At 34.9% G+C, this 21,943-nt stretch overlaps 1 protein-coding gene across 1 annotated transcript; it reads right to left on the bottom strand.

Moving 5' to 3' along the window:
• On the bottom strand, nt 1,033-17,491 carry LOC18777803 (Niemann-Pick C1 protein). Its single transcript, XM_007210363.2, has 39 exons — nt 17,161-17,491; nt 16,600-16,664; nt 15,975-16,074; nt 15,731-15,838; nt 15,477-15,593; nt 13,703-13,853; nt 12,971-13,218; nt 12,624-12,812; nt 11,794-11,870; nt 11,575-11,692; nt 11,022-11,105; nt 10,674-10,769; nt 10,389-10,490; nt 9,736-9,804; nt 8,876-8,971; nt 8,657-8,764; nt 8,413-8,526; nt 8,120-8,203; nt 7,848-7,976; nt 7,425-7,623; nt 7,164-7,304; nt 6,976-7,019; nt 6,550-6,633; nt 6,372-6,440; nt 6,202-6,278; nt 5,700-5,769; nt 4,773-4,922; nt 4,330-4,395; nt 4,099-4,243; nt 3,916-3,980; nt 3,739-3,804; nt 2,987-3,080; nt 2,744-2,780; nt 2,537-2,594; nt 2,336-2,446; nt 1,934-2,001; nt 1,627-1,693; nt 1,472-1,540; nt 1,033-1,297 (listed from the first exon to the last, which is right to left on the bottom strand). The coding sequence occupies exons 1-39, from the start codon at nt 17,203-17,205 to the stop codon at nt 1,244-1,246; spliced, it is 3,834 nt and encodes a 1,277-aa protein (XP_007210425.2). The 5' UTR covers nt 17,206-17,491; the 3' UTR covers nt 1,033-1,243.

Here is a 21,943-nt window from a genome sequence, read left to right as displayed (position 1 = left end):
CTTGCTTTCTCCAAAATTAGCCGTAGTGCCTTAATTTGGTCATTAATAGACAAGTCCATCTTTGCTTTTCTAATAGCAATTGACAAAGAAAAAAAAATGGTTCCTAGAATTCAGGTTCATACAATTTTAATTTTGTAATTTTGCTCTCCTAGTCGTCAGGTATGTATGTATTCAACTAAACTACCAACATTAGCACAGTTGTTTGTTTTTGGATGAAAACTGGCGATACTCTGTTTAATACCAACAATCTAAATATTCCCACAATGTCGAATCACTATATCACATACAAAGAAAAATTCGATTAAAAAAATGCCAAAAAAAAAAAATTCATAACCTAATTTCCACTAAAAATTTGAAATATATAAAGCATATTGGAGAGAGTATGAAAAAGAGAGAGAGTGAGAGATGGATACCTGGAGAAGAGTGAAGAAAATAATATGTGGAGAAGATAGTAGAGAACAATCCTAGGGAGAAGAAGATGAAAAGAGCGTCTGATTTTTTTCGTAGAACGCGTATTCTTTTTCTCTAGCCGTATAATTAAGCGTGTATTATCTAAACCGGGGTGCGTGGGTTGTATTAGTTAGTCAGGTAAGGAGAGTATTAAAAGCCCAACCCGTATAAAATAGTCGGGTAATTAAATAATACAAGTTGACACCAAACACCTGACATAGACTATTTACTCATATCCAGAGTCTAATACGGTGTACCAAACGAGCAGTAATGGAAAAGTGAAAGTACTAGTAAACTAAGAGTTAGTTGGTGATAGTGGTTCACAGCCCTTTCTGCAAATTGCAACCATGTTGTGTTTTGGCAGAGACATCACAAGACAACTCCAACAACCATCAAGAAATTGCTAAAAGAATTTTTATTTTTTTTCGATAATTAATGTTTTTAATAATTCTGCAATTGGATGTATCCTAAATTCGAAACATTCATTGCTTTAAAATTCCGACTTCTTGACTCTTGCTTGTCAAAATTTCTTTATAGAACCATCCACATTAAGGTATGATCCATGTTGGATTATGAACTTGATGCGAGCCAAAAGAACAAATTCTTTAAAACCTTTTCTTTTCTTCTTCTCAGTAGCAGCTATATAATTTACATGTTGAGCTATTTTAGATATTTCTGTTATTCTTGTCATACATAAAATTTCAGCTACAAAAGAAAAAGGTGAACCCTAGAAAAAGAACTGTTCTGGTAATCAGCTTCTTTATAGTTGTGGTGGAACAGGTGCCCGATCTTGTCACTCCTCAATGAGCACGCGTCTCGAAGGCGGACCAAACATGCTCAAGACAACCTGCAAACAACACAATGTTGAGTACTGTCAATCCAAACGGAGAAACCCGATCCATGGTTTCCATCTTTATTCAAACATATTTGCTTTTTCAGCTGTTAATTATTGTGTTCATGAGTTCTATGATTTGCATCAAGGGTGGTAAGGACACGAGCTACGAAAAGTGTACTAACTTACCGGCAAGAACACGAGCCCGTGCAAGAAACCAAGAAGAACCAATGCTAGGTACATTTGAAAGTAATATACCTATAAGAGCAAAGGATGGAAATACATTAGAGGCTGCTGACAGTACTGGCCAGTGTAATCAGACAATGAAGTAAACGATTTAGTACCACAAAGACTTCCGTCCTCGAGAAACAAAGCACGATGACCCCAACTAACTTCGTCAATGTGATTCCACTGCAAAAGCATGTCAACAAAGAAGATATTATACAAAATTGGGGATGCAAGTTAGCACGGAGAAAAGTTCTACATCTGTATCACACAAGAGCCCATTGGCATTAGACTTAAACATTTCAGCTCTTTAATGAAGCATGATCTATTGCGTATGATGCTCTGAGATGTACCAAACATAGCGAAATAAACAGGAGTTAGTGTCCTTTTTTTAAATAAAAGTGGATCGGCCATTGGGATAAGTACCTGAAGACAGAGGCTCCCATTGTAGCCAAAGCCTCCTTGGTGCGCTGATCTTTATCTCCTGTGCTAACCTGTACAGAAAGTCTTAGATACACAACTTGCAGAAAAAGAAAAGGGTAGCATGACACATTGACACCAAAGGTTACTTGAAGTCATAACCAAACCAAGATTTGAAGTGACCATGAGCAGAGAAACTACAAATACCTTATAAAGAATTTTAAAACCATTTAAAGTCATTAAAGCAATACATTGAAAGCATTTTGTTTTTCCTAAAATTTGACTACTAAGTATCTTTTTATCTTTTCTTTGAAAAAAAATTGAAATGGAACAATTGATGGATCAAATCTTTCTAACCTGAAGACAAAAGTAAATATTCAGATAAATGTTTAATAGAGTGATACTGACCGAGAAAGCATGTGTCATATGCACGCAAAACTCAACAGAAATGCCCACTGCCATTACAAGATTAACAACAGAGACTGCATTCAATTGGATGTTAAGAATTGCCATCACACCCTGTAGAATAGTATCTTGTGAGCAAAGATGAGAGCTAATGGAAGTGTTTTTTTTTTTTTTTAAAGAGAATTTTTAAGGAAGAAAGATCACCATGAGATCCACTACAATCATTGCCAACACCAATAGAATAATTGATGAACTCCATAAACTACAAAACAAATTTGAAGGAAATATCAATACATCAGTCATTCAAAACAAACACCACCTTGCAAAATTTACTTTCTAAATTAAAGAAGCTGAACACCACAAGTAGTCTTGTCTGCAATTGAATTAAGGGCTAAGTATATCAATACTGACCTGCAAGTGATAGCTAGACAAACAATAAACACAGCACCTGGTACAACATAATATATATCCAGGTTATTCTTTTTAATAAATGAAACCGCATTTACCATTATGCACATCTAAGTAAATAGATACAAGTTCACAGTAAAATCCGAGTTCCAGAGAGGTAACATTTTACAGATTCTCTTTTTTTTTTTTTTTTTTGGTTAAGCTATCTGCTATCTTCTTGTTCAGTGCTGTGAAAAAATAACTAACCAATGGCTATAGAAAGGTTGATCAGTGCTGTTCTCCAAATATCAAGGTATTGCTCAAAGAACATATAGAATACTGAATATGGGAATATCTCAATCTGCATCAGAAAAGAAATATCAGTTCAACAGACATACCACGACTAACACATAAGTGAATCAATAAGTTAATTTATTTTCATAACATAATGGAATGATAAACCAGTGGCTTAGGGAAATGGGCAAGACAAGACTGCTGTACTCAATCTAACTGGGAAAAATTGGGTATTTGGTCCAAGGACCCAAAAAGAACCCATTTTGAAAAGTGGACCCTTTTTCAGAAGTTCAAAAAAATGAATCCTTTTCTGCATAGAGAAAGACTATTCTACTCACATCTCGACCCATGCAAAAAGGAAAGGGCTTTCAACTCCTAAGAAAAGGAGACATTTTGCGTAGTTTTCCTGTTGGGTTTCACGGTTTAAAATTATAAGAAACTAGCAGTTTACATGCTTACTGACTTGGTAGATTCTCTCCTCTGTTGTTTTGACACTTTTTCAACTTAGTTATGATAATAGCCATTTGTTTGAACACATACTTATAGTTTGTTATTTACAACGGCAATCCTGTATAAAAAATATATGAGCTAATTAATACTATATATATATATACATATATATATAAAGGGAATTTATGGAAATACATATTTTGATGTGGCTTTATAATATTAAGGATGTACTGTAAATATATCAACCATCTTCGCAAGTAGCCTTCAAATCTTACGTTCAAAGAATCAGAAAGTCTAGAACTGAGCTCCCGAGCAGCCCTCATTGAATTTACATAGTCAACCTAAAATAAATTGTAGATATTTAAGTTATGGAGCTCACTTTAGTATTAATTAATAAAAGAGATATAGATAAAAAATGAAAATTTTGTTTGTATTGATCACAGACGAGATACCTGCTTGTTGAGAGGTGTATGATATGTACGAAATGATGATGCTGGAATAATGTCACTTCCATTGCCTGATAGCCAAAAGTATGATTAACTATTAAAAAAGCAAATTTAAATAACAAGCCACATCTAATGACAGTTTAACCTGAAAGCACATAATCATAAAGGCACAAAATCCAATCCACAAACCTTTGAATTCCACACTGCTAGTGTAAGCTCCATGGCCACCTTTAGCACAATCAGAAGACGGTAGAGCACTGAGGAACCAAGGAAGTTTTTCTTTAAATTGTGTGGTAGATGGACGCCCATTGCGCAGATCCGAGTGACGAAAGCACTGACACGGAAAAATTGAAAACAAGAATTGATGCATGCGTAACTAGACACAGAAATTTGGTTAACACGCATCATTAGTTATTTTACCGTAGTACAATCTTTGCACACTCCACCCAGGCTACAGGAACCATCACTGGAAGAACAGCAGGGAGGCTGGAAGACAACTTAATTTTAGTATCAAGGGGATTGCAGAGACAAAAACAAAACAGGATGAATTGTGGTATAAAAGATGCATAAGAGGACAGCAAAAGAAGTATTTTCTTTCAAATTTTATATTTTAAATTCTTGCAAGTAACTGTAATGATCCATAGTTCAGAATGGTATCTGACTGAAAATATCCAGCAAGTTTTGAATTCCCAAATGGTGGAGTTACTCAACATGCTCAACTGAGATAAAAGTAATTCCATGATTCCAAAACTGAAGACAACTCTGCAATTTTGGATCTAAAAGAAATTCCAAACATCAGATCCTACTAACATGATTCCATAACCATACAAACATTCATGCTAAGAAAAAATGTATATCATCACCTGATCATCAGGAGGGCAGTAGGCCCCATTTGTAAACTTCCGACAGCACCCAAATGCTTCTGGGGATATCCACACAAGAAAATCATCAAGCCATGACGCAGCAGGCTTGGCGATGTAACTTGATTCTGGAGTTAAGGATGCTCTTGCAATCTGCGGAAACAAAAGGACAATTAATACATGCATACAAAAGGACAATTCATATGCATACAGAAGGACAATACAGACATATACACTGCAGAATTAATACACAAGAAGACAATTCAAACACATACATTCTGGAATTAATGATGATCTAGCATTCTATAGACACAGAAGGACAATTCACACACACACACACACACACACATCTAAAAAGAGGATTAAACAAATGGGGCAAGCAGACATAAGGGATGGAAAAAGCCACATGCATATTGATTGAATACAAAAGGAAACATAGAAAGACAGAAGAATGAAGGTCATGAATAAAAAAGGTTGAACTGCTAAACCAAACTGTACAACCATCTCAACCATTCGTACTGAAATTTAATAGCAAGTTGTAAAATAAAAGCTCAACAGAGATAAGTTCCAATAATGTTCATATAACAAATGAACAGAGAACTCAGATATTAACGGTATAACTTTCTAGCATTACATATTATATTAAATATACTAATCCCTGTATATAATTAGAGATTGGGAAAACATGAATACTTTCCTCCCTATATATGAATTCAGTTTAACACATTGATCAATGGGTTTAGCAGTAATATTGGAAACAACCAGCTGAAACAAGCAAGAGACATCAAAAGGAAAGCAATCATTGTACGATTATCAGGGAAACTCTGGCATGTGAATCAGAAAAAATGCAGGAGGCACGTAATTTTCTAAAACTGTACCTAAAAGCTAGGAATTTGCCCATTAGCAGAGAAAAATGGAAGAAGGTTTTACCTCATTCAAAAGAGAATCTGAATCACATTGGCTAATTGAGCATAATTGGTTCGTATGCCTTGATTCTGAACTGAGGAGCAGAGCAACATAAGCATGAAGAAGCTTTTCAATGATGGAAGCATTAAGATAAGTGTTTACATAAAAAAAAAAAATTTACCATCCAAAACAACAATGGAACTTCACATTACTCCAAAAAGAACCGTCTGATTTGAAAAGGTTACATGTGATGCAATTTCTAAACAAAAGAGTAGTTCTTGTTCCAGATAGCCACTTTTGGGCTTGTACATGGAAAAGCAAATGAAATGCTGAAGGACATCATATATGGTAAAGTTTTCATCAGAATGGTTATATGTGATTCTGGCTAGAGTATCAGCAGCAACCTCAAGGACACCTGATCCTGCTCTACGATATACATATTGACTCAAGAACTAGATGTTCATAGGTAGTTTGAAAATATTCATGATAAATCAGGAAACAGTGAACATGAATAACAGTATGATACCTATAATTGTAGTTCTTCACAACAAAGTATAATGGGGGTCCAATTCGGAGGTACTCTGAAACATTATTAAAATACCCCTGCAATATTTAGAAGGCAGTGTTACCTCACAGAAAAAGCAGAATAATCGATAACCTTTATGAATTTGATAATTAGGTAAGCAGCTTATAGACCTGAAGATAGGAATCTCGGGGAAGAACAATTTTTTGTTCCAACCCAGGCTGAATTCTGGTGCACAATGCCTACGAAGTTTGAAAGAATCAGAGATTAACTGAGGAGAGGGATGAGCACAAACGGAAAAATTGATGTTGGTATATATAAGATACATTGGGGGAAAAATTCAGAACTCACAATGCTAGCCAATGCAAATGCAACAAAGACACAAATGACAGCTATCTTAACTCCCCAAAGACTGAGAATTGGAGCATGGATCTCCTGAAAATGGAAAACAAAAGCAAAGTAGTTAAAAGTTAAAGCAGAAAGCAAAAGACTTATCACAGCAAAGCATACGTGAGTCATAATAAAGTTACCACACAGAATTTTCTACGTACAAAAATAGCATACAACATACTAATTCTTAGAGGTTCAGTTGATCATATGCATTTCAGTAGAATTTGAAGTAACTTATGTTCTTGACATTGCAGCCTTAAAAATAAAGAAAATTATGAAAACCCTGGTAATTCCAGACTGTCTGTATCATCCCTATCCAGACTATTTACTACAACAGCACAAAAATCCAAAAAAACAAAAAAAAGGAAAAAGAAAAGAAGTAGTCACCTTCATATAGCGCGTTAGCAAACCAGGTTTTCTCTGATCAATGCCTAAATAAGACAGCATTCAAATCGAGATTATATAAATTTTGATAAATAAATAAATAATGGATAAGAATATCATATACTGAAAATTAGTGGGAGCAATAAGGATAATGCACCAACCAGACGTAAGTTCTAAAAATATTCTGATACCTTTGTCAGAGTTGGTGTATGATGAAATTTTCATGCATGGGAAACAATCAACCCTCTTATCTTCAGTTCGCCGAAAATCAAAAACAATTAAAGCTACAAAAGCAGTTACTTGAAGGAGGAAGTCCAACAGAACAGCTAGTGCTGCAGAAGAATGCACAAAAGTAAGTTTATAGAATAGGCCTGAGGTAAGACAGAAAGACAACAACCAAGTATTAAAACTATTTCACAGATACAAAAGTTAGAAGGAACAAAATTTCCAACCTGCAAACATAGAGAACACACGGCATGCTGGCATAGGAATAAAACTTCCAACCGCAAATGCTAAAACCTCTGATAGACTAGCTAGTGTTATGGATGGTCCAACTTCCACAAGTGCATTGCTTATTCGCCCTTCCAGAGACAACTCCAAGGGTTGCCGTTTAACAGCATTCACTAGTATACACATATTATCTACCCCAACCTGATAAGATGAGAAACCCCAGAATATTATAAGCTACACCAAAACAATCAGTAACCGATATGCATTAAGAAACAATTCTGGAAAACTAAAATTTCAAAGGTTTTAAAAGTTAGACTGAAGCGAGAATGCATGCTTCAGTCAGAACATGACAGCCACATATATAATTCAAAATATACCTAGGAGAAAAAAAAATATATATATATATATTGTGTTGGGGAACTTACAGCTAAAACAAGAAATGGGATAACTTCCATAATGATTAGCGTAGATTTTACACCAATTAAACTGAAAAAACCCACTGATCCAAGAACCGACAGCATGACAAGCACAACTCCAGAGAGACCAAGCAATACCTGGCAGTCAACCATACACAATTATAATGATATAAATAATGTCTCAATTTTGAACCTAGAGAAACTAACATTAAATTTTTTTTTTTTAAATAAACACAATTTCCCAGTCCGTCGAAACAAAATGAAAATAATCGAGACCATACCTTAGACGAAATGTAAAATGATGATAAACGAGGTGAGTCACCCAAAGTAAGAGATATATAGGCAAACATCACTAGATAGCTTATCTGCAATGAATTAAAAAACCATAAATGGACAAAAGCATTTAAAAAGATTCGCATGATGGAACTTGTCAGTTGTCACAGTTACACATAACAAATAAGAAATATCAAATCTGCATAACTGCATAAAGTACAGAACTTCAGGATTACAGTATATTCTGAGCTTTGATTATGAAAGGAAACATGCAACTAAAACGAAATAAAGAAACACTCACCAATATAGTAATGGCATCTGCAGAACTTTCTCTTTTTAGTTCTTCTTCAACAGAACTTTCCGATGAAAAAGAAAGTGTTAAATTTCTAGATTGCACCATTTGCAACAACTCATCCTATCACAAACAAGATACTAATCTTAGAGTTTAAGAGGGATAAATCTATCTTCCTCAGAAAGGAAAAATAAGTAGAGATAAATCTGTTCGCTTTCCGGCAGAACATGCAGGATAACACAAATAAGTAAACCTTTGCCAACTTAATAAAGGCTTTCTCCCACGTCACTGCTCTTTCAGTCTCATTCTCTTCTTTACTAATAGCATTGTTTACAGGATAAGTTACGAGAAACGCCGTTGCCTGCGTTGGAAAAACCTTAATGGTTCTGAAAAACTCAAAGAATCCAATCTTACTTTGAACAGGAAAGGATGAAAAAGTAAATTAGTTCAGGAAAAATGGAAAAGTCATTACCTCGGAATAGTTTTTCCCAGAGAAGCCTCCTAAGGCTGTGCTAGGATCAAGAGGGCCTTTAAATGCACTCATACATTTGTCAGCAGACGAATAGTGCTTGAAAAACAGAAAACGCAAATGTCAATGGATCTACTTTACAGGAAATTATTGCCATGTTCTTTGAGAAAATTGGAATGGTAAAAAACTAGCGAGCTAACTGACTATCGAACAAGCTGGAGAGAAATCTAAGCGTATTAAGACATGAGGTTGGTCATCTGATCAGATGATTCCGGCTTATCTAGAAAAAAGCAAATATGGACAGAGCTCTACATTCTTATTATTTGACAAATTCAGCAGAAAATAAATATTACAAATTAAGCATACTACAGTTATTAGATGCACATATTATAGATCAAACAATAGGACCAGTATCCTCATTTATCCATCACCTTTAAATGAAATTATAAACAACTATATTGCAGCGCCATTTTTACTGGCATTATAACACCGATAAGCATACAAGGATAAGATGCACATATCAGAGATCAAGCAATAGGACCCATAACGTATGCAACCCACTACCCAAAACAGCTTTAAATGATATTATAAACTATACCGCAGGCCCAAATTTGTCTTACAAACCCTGAGATTACAAATGTTAATTTTAACCATTCATGCTCTATCCAAAGTAACACGCAGTTGATAGTAAGTAATGTTCAATCTGGTAGATATTGTGCTTTCACTATTAGTTTATATTGGAAATGATGGCCCCAAAAGATAACAAATATCAGTAACAATTTAACCAACAGTACAGAATCTCATTAGACAATAAACTAGATCCGCGCTTTAGATAATATGTAAATGGAGATATAAGAATATACCTCAAAACAATACTTTAGGTGTTCAACCCCACCATAATCGTCATAATTTGCAGGATTCATTTTGAAATACTGGTACCATGAATATCACGAGAGAAAATATTAATCAAAATCTTAAAGATATCTAGATTCAACAGTTATGTTTAAAAAAAAATAACACAAGGAAATTCAAGAATCCATTTGTCACAATGCAAAAATTTTTTACAAATGAATAAATTGTTGGTATAACAACTTGAAAAAGAAAACTGACACTCAAATCACAGTGCAAGATACATATGCCAATCAAGCAAACAAGGCATTCAACAAGCCACAAGGCTACTGTAAAAAAGTTTATTATCATGTACACATCAATTCATATACTAGACACATAGTTCTCTTTGTTTTTCTATGTACATCGGCCTGGAACAAAAAAGAAGGGTTTGGAGGGGAAGAGGAACAGCTACAGATGGGCTATTAATCAATACACATATTTAGATACAGGCTTTAAGAGACTCAAATTACACTTCATGACAAGTAGCTAAAATATTGACAAGAATGATTGCAAGAGATGTTTAAAGGGTGACACACGGTTAAAATAAAAATAAATTTAATAAAATACTAGTTTCATTTCATTTACCATTTTAATATGGGAACACTCAACTAAAGCAGAGTTGTACCTGTAGGACACTTTGAGTGGCACAATCTTTGTCCATTGGCTTCATGCAAATATCAGCAAGAGATATCACCGAGCCAGAATAATTTGCTTTAATTCCATCAACCTGTCAAATACAAGTAATGTTGTATTAGAAGTACTTGTTTTTACCACACATCAAATGCAGAAAAAAAGGGAAAATAAATAACTGCAGTACAATTCAAAACAAAGAACAAGGCTAGTCTCATACCAATCTTAATAGATAAACACTTAATTCTGAAAAGTATCACTAGAGTAAAGGATCAAATACCTTCTTCTGTATCTCAAAAAGTAACTTAATATTTTCCTCTGTCACAATACTAGGTGAGCTACCATGCTTAACTTCTGGAATTGTTGCTAATATAAGCTGCAAAAAACACAAGGTGTGACATGAGTTTCTCCCATACCAAAAACAAAGTAATGATGAAAATTAATGGCAAGACAAAAAGAAGATGCAGCTCATTCCCTAGCCTAGAATGTCTGTTGGATCTATACTTTTTTACGTCCTAATTCTGCTATCTTTGAAAATTAACCAGCTTGCTTCCCCATACGGTAAAGTATAACCGCTCGTAAGATGAAAAATAATTTACCAAAAGAAGACATTGTAACAATGTAGAACCTGCTCAATTCTGTAGAAAGGGGCTAGGTGGCTATCAAAAAAATTCTTCTCTTCTGCTGCTTTACTCCCAGGCCCTACCCATAGCTGAAACATTGCACAACTTAAGTCAAACAGAATTGTAAAAGTCAGATGATAACATAAAATTCTTCAAGGCCATAACAAATTGAAATGTAAAAACTTATATTTCTGGTGACCTTCAAAAACCATGGCATGCATAGTAGAGTCTGGAATACTAAATCTCAACAAGAAACCCACATCAGAGTATGCACGGGATCATAATTTTGAATTAACAACAAATGAGTTGTAAAATATCTTCACAACATTTGAAACTGGTCATAAGTTATGCAGATGTGTTCCATTCTATAATGATACATTCAGTAATGGTTCCAAAAGGCCAAAAACGAAATAAATTTATGAAATAACACAGAGAACTATAAAAATAATAAATAATAATAAATAAAAAAAGATCATTCACAGTGCATCCGAGCATATTTCTTCATTTAACACATAAACAACACAACTTAAGAGAAACTATTCAAGTAGCAAATCGAACCTTCTCAGGCCTTGTTTCCACCTTGAAACGGATAAGACCCAGACAAAGCAGCAGAACTAAAGCCAAAGATGAACATAACACTATGACTGGATTCCTAGCAACCCATGTTCCATATCTCCTGTACATCAAAATGTAATCTTTTAAGTTAGAAACCATTTCTGCCTTAACTGACATAAAAATTTAATAGGTAGTAATCATTCTACAAGGAATAGCAGTCACCTGAAAAATCTTGACATGTATCCTTGCACAATTGAAAGTTGGACACTATTTCTAATGTGAGGAGCATCTTCAAACACCTATTATCAACAATTTTAGTCTAAAGAAATACGTGATAAGAGCAGCCTACAGCAGCTACAGAGTATAACAGTAATATATAGTTGAGCACAAATACAGAAATGACATTCATGAAGCGAGTAAACCACAGAAGCTAGAGAGGAAGATACTACTAGTAGAACAATTGACCATAAATTAGAGACAGTTTTTTGCGGTAAAGAATTGTGCAGATATAGAAGCAATTTTAAGCATATGCAAGCTAGAGAACAATCTCACAAAGCTAAAAAAATTATATAACATTTAAAGAGGAAGACAATACTAGTAGAACTGAGCAAAAGTTCTGGTGATAATTCCTGCTTTGTTGCTAAATAAAGAAACATATGAAAAATAAATTCCTAAGCATATCCCCATTCTGTGCATAGTTTATCAATGTATGTTGGTAATCTGATATGCTATAAGAAATTCTTCATAAAAACTAAAACTTACACTTGACCAAAAAACAAAAACTTACAATGGACACAAAAATGGCAACAAAATGGAAAAATCAAAACAAGATTCCCGGACTGTGGCCGGTGAGTTCAGAAATGACATATATGATCCATAAATCTTTGCACATAGATGGAATGCAGACGGCCAGCTACAAGCACACATACCATCAAATCATAAAACACAGAAGTAAATTTAAACTTTCAAACCATACACATAACATAACTGATATAAATCTCAGAACACACATAATTGATATATACATACTTGGAAACGAAATTGGTTTTCACCTGCATCGGAGGATTTTCATTCTTCTCCCTGCTAATAGAATGAACTTCACTGTCATCCATTACATTCCACCAAGGATTTGTCATAGAAGCTGGGTTGGCTTTTCTAGTCCGACGAAACAAACCCCATCCGAAGAACACAGAAACTAATACGATATATAGAATCGCTACAGCAAGGTCAATACATTTAGCCTGCAATTCTCACACGAGGAAATCATATAAACAAAGCATCTATAGTACCCGATTTCACACTACCTACGTGAATCTGCCTCCAATATGAACAAGTTAAATGATGTGCGAGCCAGAAGTTACAAATATTCTACTCGCAGTTACAAATATTCTTCTCTCACCTTAACGGACCCAATTCTCACTGAGCATGAACCTCCTTTCTGGGAAACTGGTGAAACTGTGTTGGAACAAACTGTAGATGAAGGGCAATCACCGCAGGAACAGCCCAGTGAATTATCACCACATGAATAAGTAGAGACATTCATAGGTTTCATAGCAGATGATTCTGTAACACTTGAAGAGAATCTAATGGCATATGGTGAACCTGGCACATTAGAAGGTGCTTGTCTACCGATAAAAGTAAACCACTCTGCCATAAATCACAGTAAAAGCACTAATAGTTATTAAACAGCATAAACCAAGACATTGACATACAAGCACTTGGCCTTAGCTAAAAAATGTATATTTCCACTGCATAATTTGTATAGAACACAGAATGGAATACCAATTAGGCATTCTCTAATCTCTGCCAATTAGGTGTTCTCATCCCCCTCTACTTGCAAAGCCCAGAGGCTAAGAAACCCACTTTTTATAAATAAAAAAGAAAAGAAAAGGTGCAGCGTTATTGCCATAGTTACATTTTATCAGATATTGAAAAAGTAGCCATGTGGCTTGATTAATACCAATTTCATATGCTTGTGTTTCCATTATCATTCCCCGCTTAATGGTGAAATCCATATTAGTGTACATTTGTGCATATATTAGTGTACATTTGTGCATGTGCGTGTGAGAGAGAGAGAGAGAGAGAGAGAGAGAGAGAGACCTAATTTGCAATTTCAGAAGAATAAAGTTACCTTTAAAATTTTTAGCACCAGCACCAATAAATTCCATAGCTCGAGAATTCATGGTACCGAACTTGACATCCTTGCAGGAGTCATATAACCCTTCACCATAAGCATCAGTAATATAAAAGTCAATCCCATCGACGGTCAAATTGTTATTAACCTGAAAAGGGATAAAGCTTCCTTAAATAACTCTATACTCTTCTAAATAACAGTATTTGTCTCTCTCAAAGAAAAACTTGTTTCTAAGGAAAAGACTAGAGAGTATCTTACTCATCACAGAAAATTCAAACTGTTGCCCGATCAATTTTTTTTTTTAATAGAAACATTTTTATTCAAATTGTAAGGATCAAAACAAGGCCATTTAGCACGCAGGTAAAAAGAAAACACTAGCCGGTGAAACAGACACAAGGCCACTCAACACATAACTAACCAACCAACCATAAAACAAACCCTTAAGATACTACAGCAGCAGATTGCGCATAATTATAGGATAGGGTACATCCTTAAAAGCAGGGGAAGTTGATGCCCAAAGGGCAGCCCAAAACTTCACTCTATCCCATAACTCTGCCACTCCCACTCCCTTATAATCCTCAAAAATTCTCCTGTTACGTTCCATCATAGGTTCCAAACCACTGCCTGCATCAGACTTCCCCAGAGAATTTTGGCTTTCTTTCCCCTTCCCAAAGCATCAAATCTGATGGAAAAAAGTTCAAAGCAGCCTTCTGGTATTACCCACACCTTGTTAACTTCCTTCAATAGTGTCTCCCACAACTTTAGAGAGAAAGGGCAATGAATCAGGAGATGGTCCACGCTCTCCCCTGCCTTATTACATAGAGCACACCAGTGAGGGCTAATGCATAAATAGGGACAACGTCTCTGTAATGTATCACCTGTATTTAGTTTTCCCAACACCGCTTGCCACACAAAGATCTTAACTTTCGGAGGAGTCTTGGCCTTCCAAATTTGAGTGTACGGGGAGAATATCTCCCCCTCATCACAATTCTGAATATGAGAACAGAAAGAATGACAGGTGAAGAGACCGGAGGGGTCAAGCTTCCATCTTCTCTTATCCAATCTGGAAGTGATCACCCTCACACCCTCCAATAAATCCAACAATCTAGCCACCTCCGTTATCTCCAATTCATTGAGCAGGTAACAAACAACCAACCTTTCTGTTGCCCGATCAATTAAGCAGGTAACAAACAACCTCAAATAATTCAAGAATGTTCTGTTTCTTTTTCCATTTTCCATCCACCAAATGAAACTCAAAAGTTTCATGTGCTAAACAATCAAGGAAACAGAACATAGAGGAATAATTTTAAATGATTTCCGGGGACTTAAATCTTTTAACCAGATAACTGTGAGCTGTCATTTCTGTTTTTCTTTGATACAACAAATATTTATTTTATTTTTTTTAAAACGGTTATATTGATACAACAATTATAAGACTTCAATTTTGAATATCAAGTATAGTCCTGAATGAAAGACATAGGGGCACAATTGATACCATATGAGCACATGTTAGATATAATGTCTATAAAGAACATCATACATCATAAAATAACAATGGCTTACAGTAGGTCTCTTTGGCAATCCAAGAGTTGCAGAATTGAACAGACATATTTTGATTGGCAGGAAATTTTGTAAATGCAAAATATAATAATATATATCAGTATCATTCTTATTCAAATATTTATTGATAACATGATTGGAGTGCAGGATGGTGTGGGAACACAGAAAAATTTTAATAGGTAAACAGGAAATAAGAACAGGATTTCCTGACCTTGGCTACAGAAGTCACATTGATAAATAAACTCTGACTTGGAGAGCAGGTAAGCTCACAAAACAAATTCAAAAAGTTTCTTAAGCATGCCGGACAACCGACAAGAAAGGGAATTGCCTGCAAAAATAGAAATTAAAAGAATATAAATGCTATATGTTTGGGTGAGGGTGAAAAGCTTTTGGAGAGAAAATGAACAACTCTAGTTTCTTAGCAGAGTGGGTTCACGTCCAACTCTAAAACTAAAAATTACTTACTTGCTGGACCTGTGACCGTAGTGTGTCAAATTGAGTTTCTGTACAACAAACATTTCCAGTAATTGTTGGACACAAACTTTGGACCTTGGATGAAAGCAAATCATCTGGCTGGAAGAGATAAAATATGTGATAATTGGGTGATTAAAAACCTTAACATCATTGATTCTGATAGAATAAGGTGCAAAGGTAGACTTCAAGCTAAACTGTTATCCAGAAAAGAGCAGTAACTTCTTCTACCATGTACCTTCACAGATGGAGAGCCAAAAGGACAGTTTAAGTATTTTCCATCACTACGTTTTCCACAAATACCATACATGGCACAATATTCTTCAGAATGCCTTTCCCTGAAAAATAGAAAGGAAAAAAAAAAGTTACGTAAGAAAGCTCAACTGTTTTTTGTCAAATATAGTATATGCCAGAGGCAAACAAAAATCAAGCACGAGATAGGCCCGCCTATTATGATTCATCAGCAATATGAAATATTCACAAACTTCTAACAAAAGTTACAGTTCCAGGAACTAAAAGAAAGTTAATTGAATTATCATAGAGAGACCATATGAACAGGACATAATTCAGAACCAGGGCATGTCGTTCGAATAAAATTAAGCTAACAGTGGCAATATGAGCAATTCAAAAACTGCTAATCAGGCAACATTATAGACAGACAGACCGCATGCACACCGCATCAGCAGCACTTCAAAAGCAGGGCAAGTAATTTGGGTAGCTAGACCACCATATGCATCAGTGAGCTCACAAATTGCAAAAGTAAGCAGAATTAAGTGATTAAAAAAATAATTAAGCCTCAGAAATTTGCTAATGTGGGCAAATTGTAGTTTGGTTGTGCACGTAAAATATCAAGCAAGCCCCACCCTGCTGTAGCATTAGTCGTTACGGACGTCTGCGCATATGCTAGAGAGAGAAAACATAAGACCACCTGCATCCACATGCATGAATACAGAGAGAGAGAGATTAGTGAAAGTAATCAAAGTGAAAAAGTGCTTATACTTGAAACGAAATCGAATGTGCCTAAACCTAACTGTGAGATTCACAGAAGTTTTTGCCACATAATTAGCAGCACACATAGTGGAACTCTTCGTGATGACCACACCAGTATAAATTCAATTTCGAAATCAAAAGTCTGTTTGGTGACTGAGAAAACTGTTAGGAAGACTTGAAATTCTTTGTAGAAAAATAAAGTTGCCGAAATTAAACAAAAACAAAATCAAATCAAACAGAAAAAGGTGGAAAAATAAAAAAAGCTTGAATTCTTTTTCTGCTTCCTGAGCAACAACCGGAAAAAAGGAAGCTTTTCCTGCTCTCTCTTTATTCAGAAAGAAAAAGGAAAAGTAAAGGCAGAGAAACAAGCGAGAAAATTGGCGAAAGTCTTTTGGACATTATCATAAAAAGCAGAGCAGAAACGAAGTTCATGCCTGTAAAAGAGAAATGGATAGGATAAGCCCTGGACGGAGGGCCATTCTCCTCAGCGTACGAGCTCAATCCAGTACAGTCCAGTCCAGTCCAGTACCGCTCAGAGCGAATGTGGAAGACGACGATCTGCGCAAAAGCGTTTGTGTATGCGTATATGCGCGTTTAATTTTGTATTTGTATGTGTGAGAGTGAGAGAGAGAGAGAGAGAGGGAGAAAGAGAGAGTATTTATAGCTACTGCTGACTGGGTGGGATAACAGTCCTCTTTGACGTTGGCAAACTTCTTCACTCTCACGATGTTCAAGGGGCAGCTAAACCAAGGCCCCAAAGCCTATATTTACGATTATGGCCTTGCTTTCGGCTGGTTTGTCGGAGCGTCGTGTTATCAATGATTTGAAGGACTTGGCCCCCTTTGGGGAAGGGGGAAGAGGGGGCGGCGAGGTTGTTTTGGTAAATTCAGATGAAATCGAAACTGTGGATGTGGCTGTTTAGTAAGTCGATGATACGCTGACGTTTCAAGGTTAGAGCTAGGCGAAGGAAATTAATTATTTATTTACGTGGGGATTAGAGGTCAATTTGGAAAGAAGTCCGTTTTGGAAAGGGGGGTGGTTTTGGAAATGGAATTTGGAAGTGAGTGAGAGAAGAAACAAAACAGAACAGAAGGGTTTGAATAATGTGTGTGAAAGTGCACAAATCTTTCACACAGCAGCAAGTAAGGTGTCTGTGGCTTTGTATTGAGTGCGGTTGTTAACTGATAAAGACGTGTCTCATTGTTTTTTTTTTTTTTGGTCAATGTGTGATGTAGTTTATTTTATTTTCCTTTTTCACAAATTTATGGTTTTTTTTTTTAGCTGGTTTTTTTTTTAAATTTCTTTTTTGTAAGATTATTTTACAAGTTAGTCCAGTAATATTCACATTCTTTTTTTGCTTCATGCATTTTCACTTCCTAATTAGTGTAGAAACTTTTTAAAATATTAATTTTGAAACGTCGGAAATTAAATGACAAATACTTTATATTCTTTTTTCTCTTTTCTGGTAGATTTCATACTAGTATTGATTTTTTTTACCGTACAATCCTGCGGTGTTATGAACTATAAATAAATAAATATATTGTGCTGATAAAATTACAAAATGAAGAAAATGATTGTATTGGGTTTTCATTTACTGTCAAATTTATTGAATTTGATATTGAACCATGATAAATATTTTTTTATCTAATACTGATTAACTGAAAATTAAAATCTCTTTTGTATTTTTCGAAATTGAATCTCTTTGTTATCCACCATGAAAAATATTTTATTTGGAAGCGTTAATAAATAAAGTTGTTTTTGTGAATTCAAAATGATTCTTTTTTTCTCGTTGCACAATTAGTAAGAAGAGAGGAGAAAACTCACACACACGATAATACTATAGGGACTTAAACACATGACCACTTGAGAACACACTAAAAAGCTGAACCAATCAAACTAATACCCATCAATGTACGTTGTACATGTCTCAATAAATTCAATTGAATTCGGTCAAATTGGTCAAAGGAGCTGAAGAAGAGTTGAATATTGAACATAAAGGTTTTGACGCTCCAAGGAGCTTCACATCTTCCCAAAATGGCATGAACATATTTTTTTGAGTTTGTTTATTATATAACTAAATACCTCTTTTTTCCCGAATTTTAAATTTCAAACCCAACTTTTATTGAAATTCAGATACGAAAATATAATTCAAGGATCATGGTTACAATTTAAGTACGTCACAGCACAGGAGCATTGGTAGGTTAAGTAGCATTAACAAAGAACCGCATTCTAAATCCACAACCACCCCACTGTGGCTCCCAGCACCAACTACAATTGTACACAGCCGAGGTGGATTGTTTATGGAGATGGGACCAGAAACCCCAAAATTGGATAGCTGCATTTTCGTTATTAATTGGGTTTTGACCATAAAATTGTATTTGACATCTTGCTGGACAATTGGATTTATTATAGTTCATCACATATAAAGCCTGAAGAGACATCGAGTGTCTTCCATCAACAATCCAATCCATGGATATGCAGGATCTCAATCACTAATCAGCCTTCAGTGGGCACTTTTATATACATATTGAATTATTTAATAACTTATTTTCTCCATTTTACTTATCATTAAATGCACGCTTGATTCTCGGTTAGTTAGACGATTTCACCCTTATATGTAGAGAAGCTCGTCTAGTCCTCTTAATTGAAGTCCACTTTGTCAACAATGACAAAAAAAAGAAGCTATTAATTATATTTAGTAACAAATCCATGTTACCTACTCCAATTGCCAGTTCAGCTCATTTACATTCCTTACACGCTTCATCATTTAGAATGTACTTGTAATATATTGAATTAATCTAATTATATATAATTGAATCTCTAGTACCAAAATGAATGTCATCTAAAATAAATTAAAAAGGGTCCTATAGTAGTAATGAAGCACGTTTAAAGTCATCCATTTCATGATGGCATACTGATGTACGATAGTAATTAGCAGCTCAGTTCATGTAGCCCTAGGCAAAAGCCCAACCAAAATACCAGTTTTTAATTTCTGAAGTTGGGTCTGATTTGAGATTATAATATGTCGTTTTGAAGGGAGCGATGAGACGAACAAAACTTAACTCTATTTATGTCATGACATACGGACATTTCTGTTTTCAATATTTTAGATTCGAGTATTTCCGTTTTCATTTTTGGTTTGGTATGAATATTTAATAAACTTTTTGAGCTACAATTAGACTTATCAAATAAACCTTGAAAATTTTCTCAACTCTCTTGTTCTAGGGTTAACGTTGATTGGTTTGTTGTTTTTGTTGCGTACATAGCATCATTCAAAGTAAATACAAATTTCCTAGCCTTTAAATTTTAGAAAAAATCAGAAAACGTTTCATGATTTGGGATATATAGGTACATGATGCGAATTCAAATGTGGACAGGGAGATGATGAGGGTATATATTATAGTTCACTAGAACTAGAACTGATGAATTCATGATCATGGCCCATTTAAGCTTAAGCACTATTTACGAGTGCACCTCATTTTCTCCTAAAATATGCATGAAATAAAGATGGTGTGGAAGCAACTTTCTGCACGCAATTTAATTTCCTGCGCAAGTGTAAAGGTCAAAACTTTCGCTTAAAGCAAAGCCCCCCTTGTAGCTAGACACGACAGAGAGATGATTGAAAAGAAACAAATTTGCTTATGTAATGTATGAGCAAATCAAGTACTTCTACTTCTTGTGGTTGAAATTGAAGATGGGTCGGCATGCATTACATCAATGGCGTGTCTTTTATATTCTTTTGCATGTAATTAGTTGTAACGATATGTTATTCCCTGATGCAGCGAGCATTTGAACAAGGATGTTGGAAAACACGAATCACTTGGTTGTAACGATATATAATTTCCTTGATGCAGTGGACACTCGAATAAGAATGTTGGAAAATACGAACTACAAATAACCAAGTCCCATTTAGCTTTTAAAAAATGCTATTGCTTCTTTGGAAGTAACTTTATAAAAAGAAAAAATATAAAAAAAGAGGATTAGAGTTCTTCCATTTATAGGCTATTACCGAAAAATATAAACAACTTGGTCATTTAGTCATATATGAACGCGCTTACGTATCTTTAAAATAGTTATATATCTTGTTTATTAATTGTTGATATGTATGTAAATTTATCATTTAAAGTCGATGCACATTAACTATTATAAAAATGAATACATATACGGTCAACTCAGTAACTAGTGATGATTGTGTGCTTAATAATATAGAAGTAGAATTGGGATGAATGAACAACTGAGTAAAATATACAGAGCTGCATGTTCATGAAGAATCTAATGAGAAAGAGAGAATGTATTAGTTAAGTAAGGCATGCATATTTAACAGTGAGTTGGCCAAATTAAAAAGGTATGTTGGTGGGACTAATGATGGTGATGAGTTGGCTCACTCACTCACTCACTCAGTCAGCGCAGCAGTGCTAATGAATGGGAGAGAATCACACTCGCGGAGGTAGGGGCCTTTTGGGATTGTTAGCTAGATTAGGCTCAACTGTTTTAAGTTGAGAAGAAAAGAAAAAGAAAAAGAAAGAGAGAGCCATTCAGGTTCATGATTGACACTCATTGGATATAATCATCACCCTCCGCGGCACCGGCATGCCTCGATTGATGATGCAAAAGTATTGCAAAGATTGCCACACGCTAATTTGTAATTAGATGCATATAAATACAATTATACATGGCCTTTAGAGTTTACTTAACCATAAGCATATATTCAGTTTCAAATCTCTCCCAAAATATAGGATTAGGCTCCATTTGGATGTAGGTAATTAAAAGAAAGGGTTTGAATTTCTCAACAATGCTAAATTGGTTAAAACGAAAACTAGAAAACATTATATTCGAATTTGTGAGCAACAATATTACAATATCTAGGAATAAAAGAGACAGAAATCTATTCTCAGATTGATTAAAACACCCCTTCACTTCTTCAATGAGGTTGCCATCTAATGCAAGATCCTCCTCATCTTTCTCCAATTGAGTAATGACAGCTTGAGCATCTGATTCCACCAAGATTGAAGAGATTAGTATACTATCTTGACCAATTAAAAAGAAGTTGATTCGATTATTAACTTATACAAAACACATTATTTGTGTGATTCACACAATGTGGGCTACTTCTATGAGATTTATTTGGTGTTTACTGATAATCAATGTGATTACAAATTATAACAATTAGCTTAAACAAGTGACATGCTGGCTAACTTGTCATTCTTCAGTGTCAAA

Source organism: Prunus persica, chromosome G5 (assembly GCF_000346465.2).
Source record: "Prunus persica cultivar Lovell chromosome G5, Prunus_persica_NCBIv2, whole genome shotgun sequence".
In the NCBI taxonomy this organism is placed as follows: Eukaryota; Viridiplantae; Streptophyta; class Magnoliopsida; order Rosales; family Rosaceae; genus Prunus; species Prunus persica.
The sequence above is the reverse complement of the archived record's forward strand: the minus strand, read 5'-3'. Positions and strand labels throughout refer to the sequence as shown.

Bases quoted from the DNA above. Each gene is read 5' to 3' on its own strand.
- LOC18777803 (XM_007210363.2), bottom strand. From the start codon at position 17,205: ATGGCCCTCCGTCCAGGGCTTATCCTATCCATTTCTCTTTTACAG. The intron at 13,219-13,702 runs GTAACTTTATTC...GATTTATGGCAG, and splicing joins TGGTGCTAAAAATTTTAAAG to AGTGGTTTACTTTTATCGGT. The intron at 11,693-11,793 runs GTGACTGCTATT...TTTGATGTACAG, and splicing joins TACATGTCAAGATTTTTCAG to GAGATATGGAACATGGGTTG.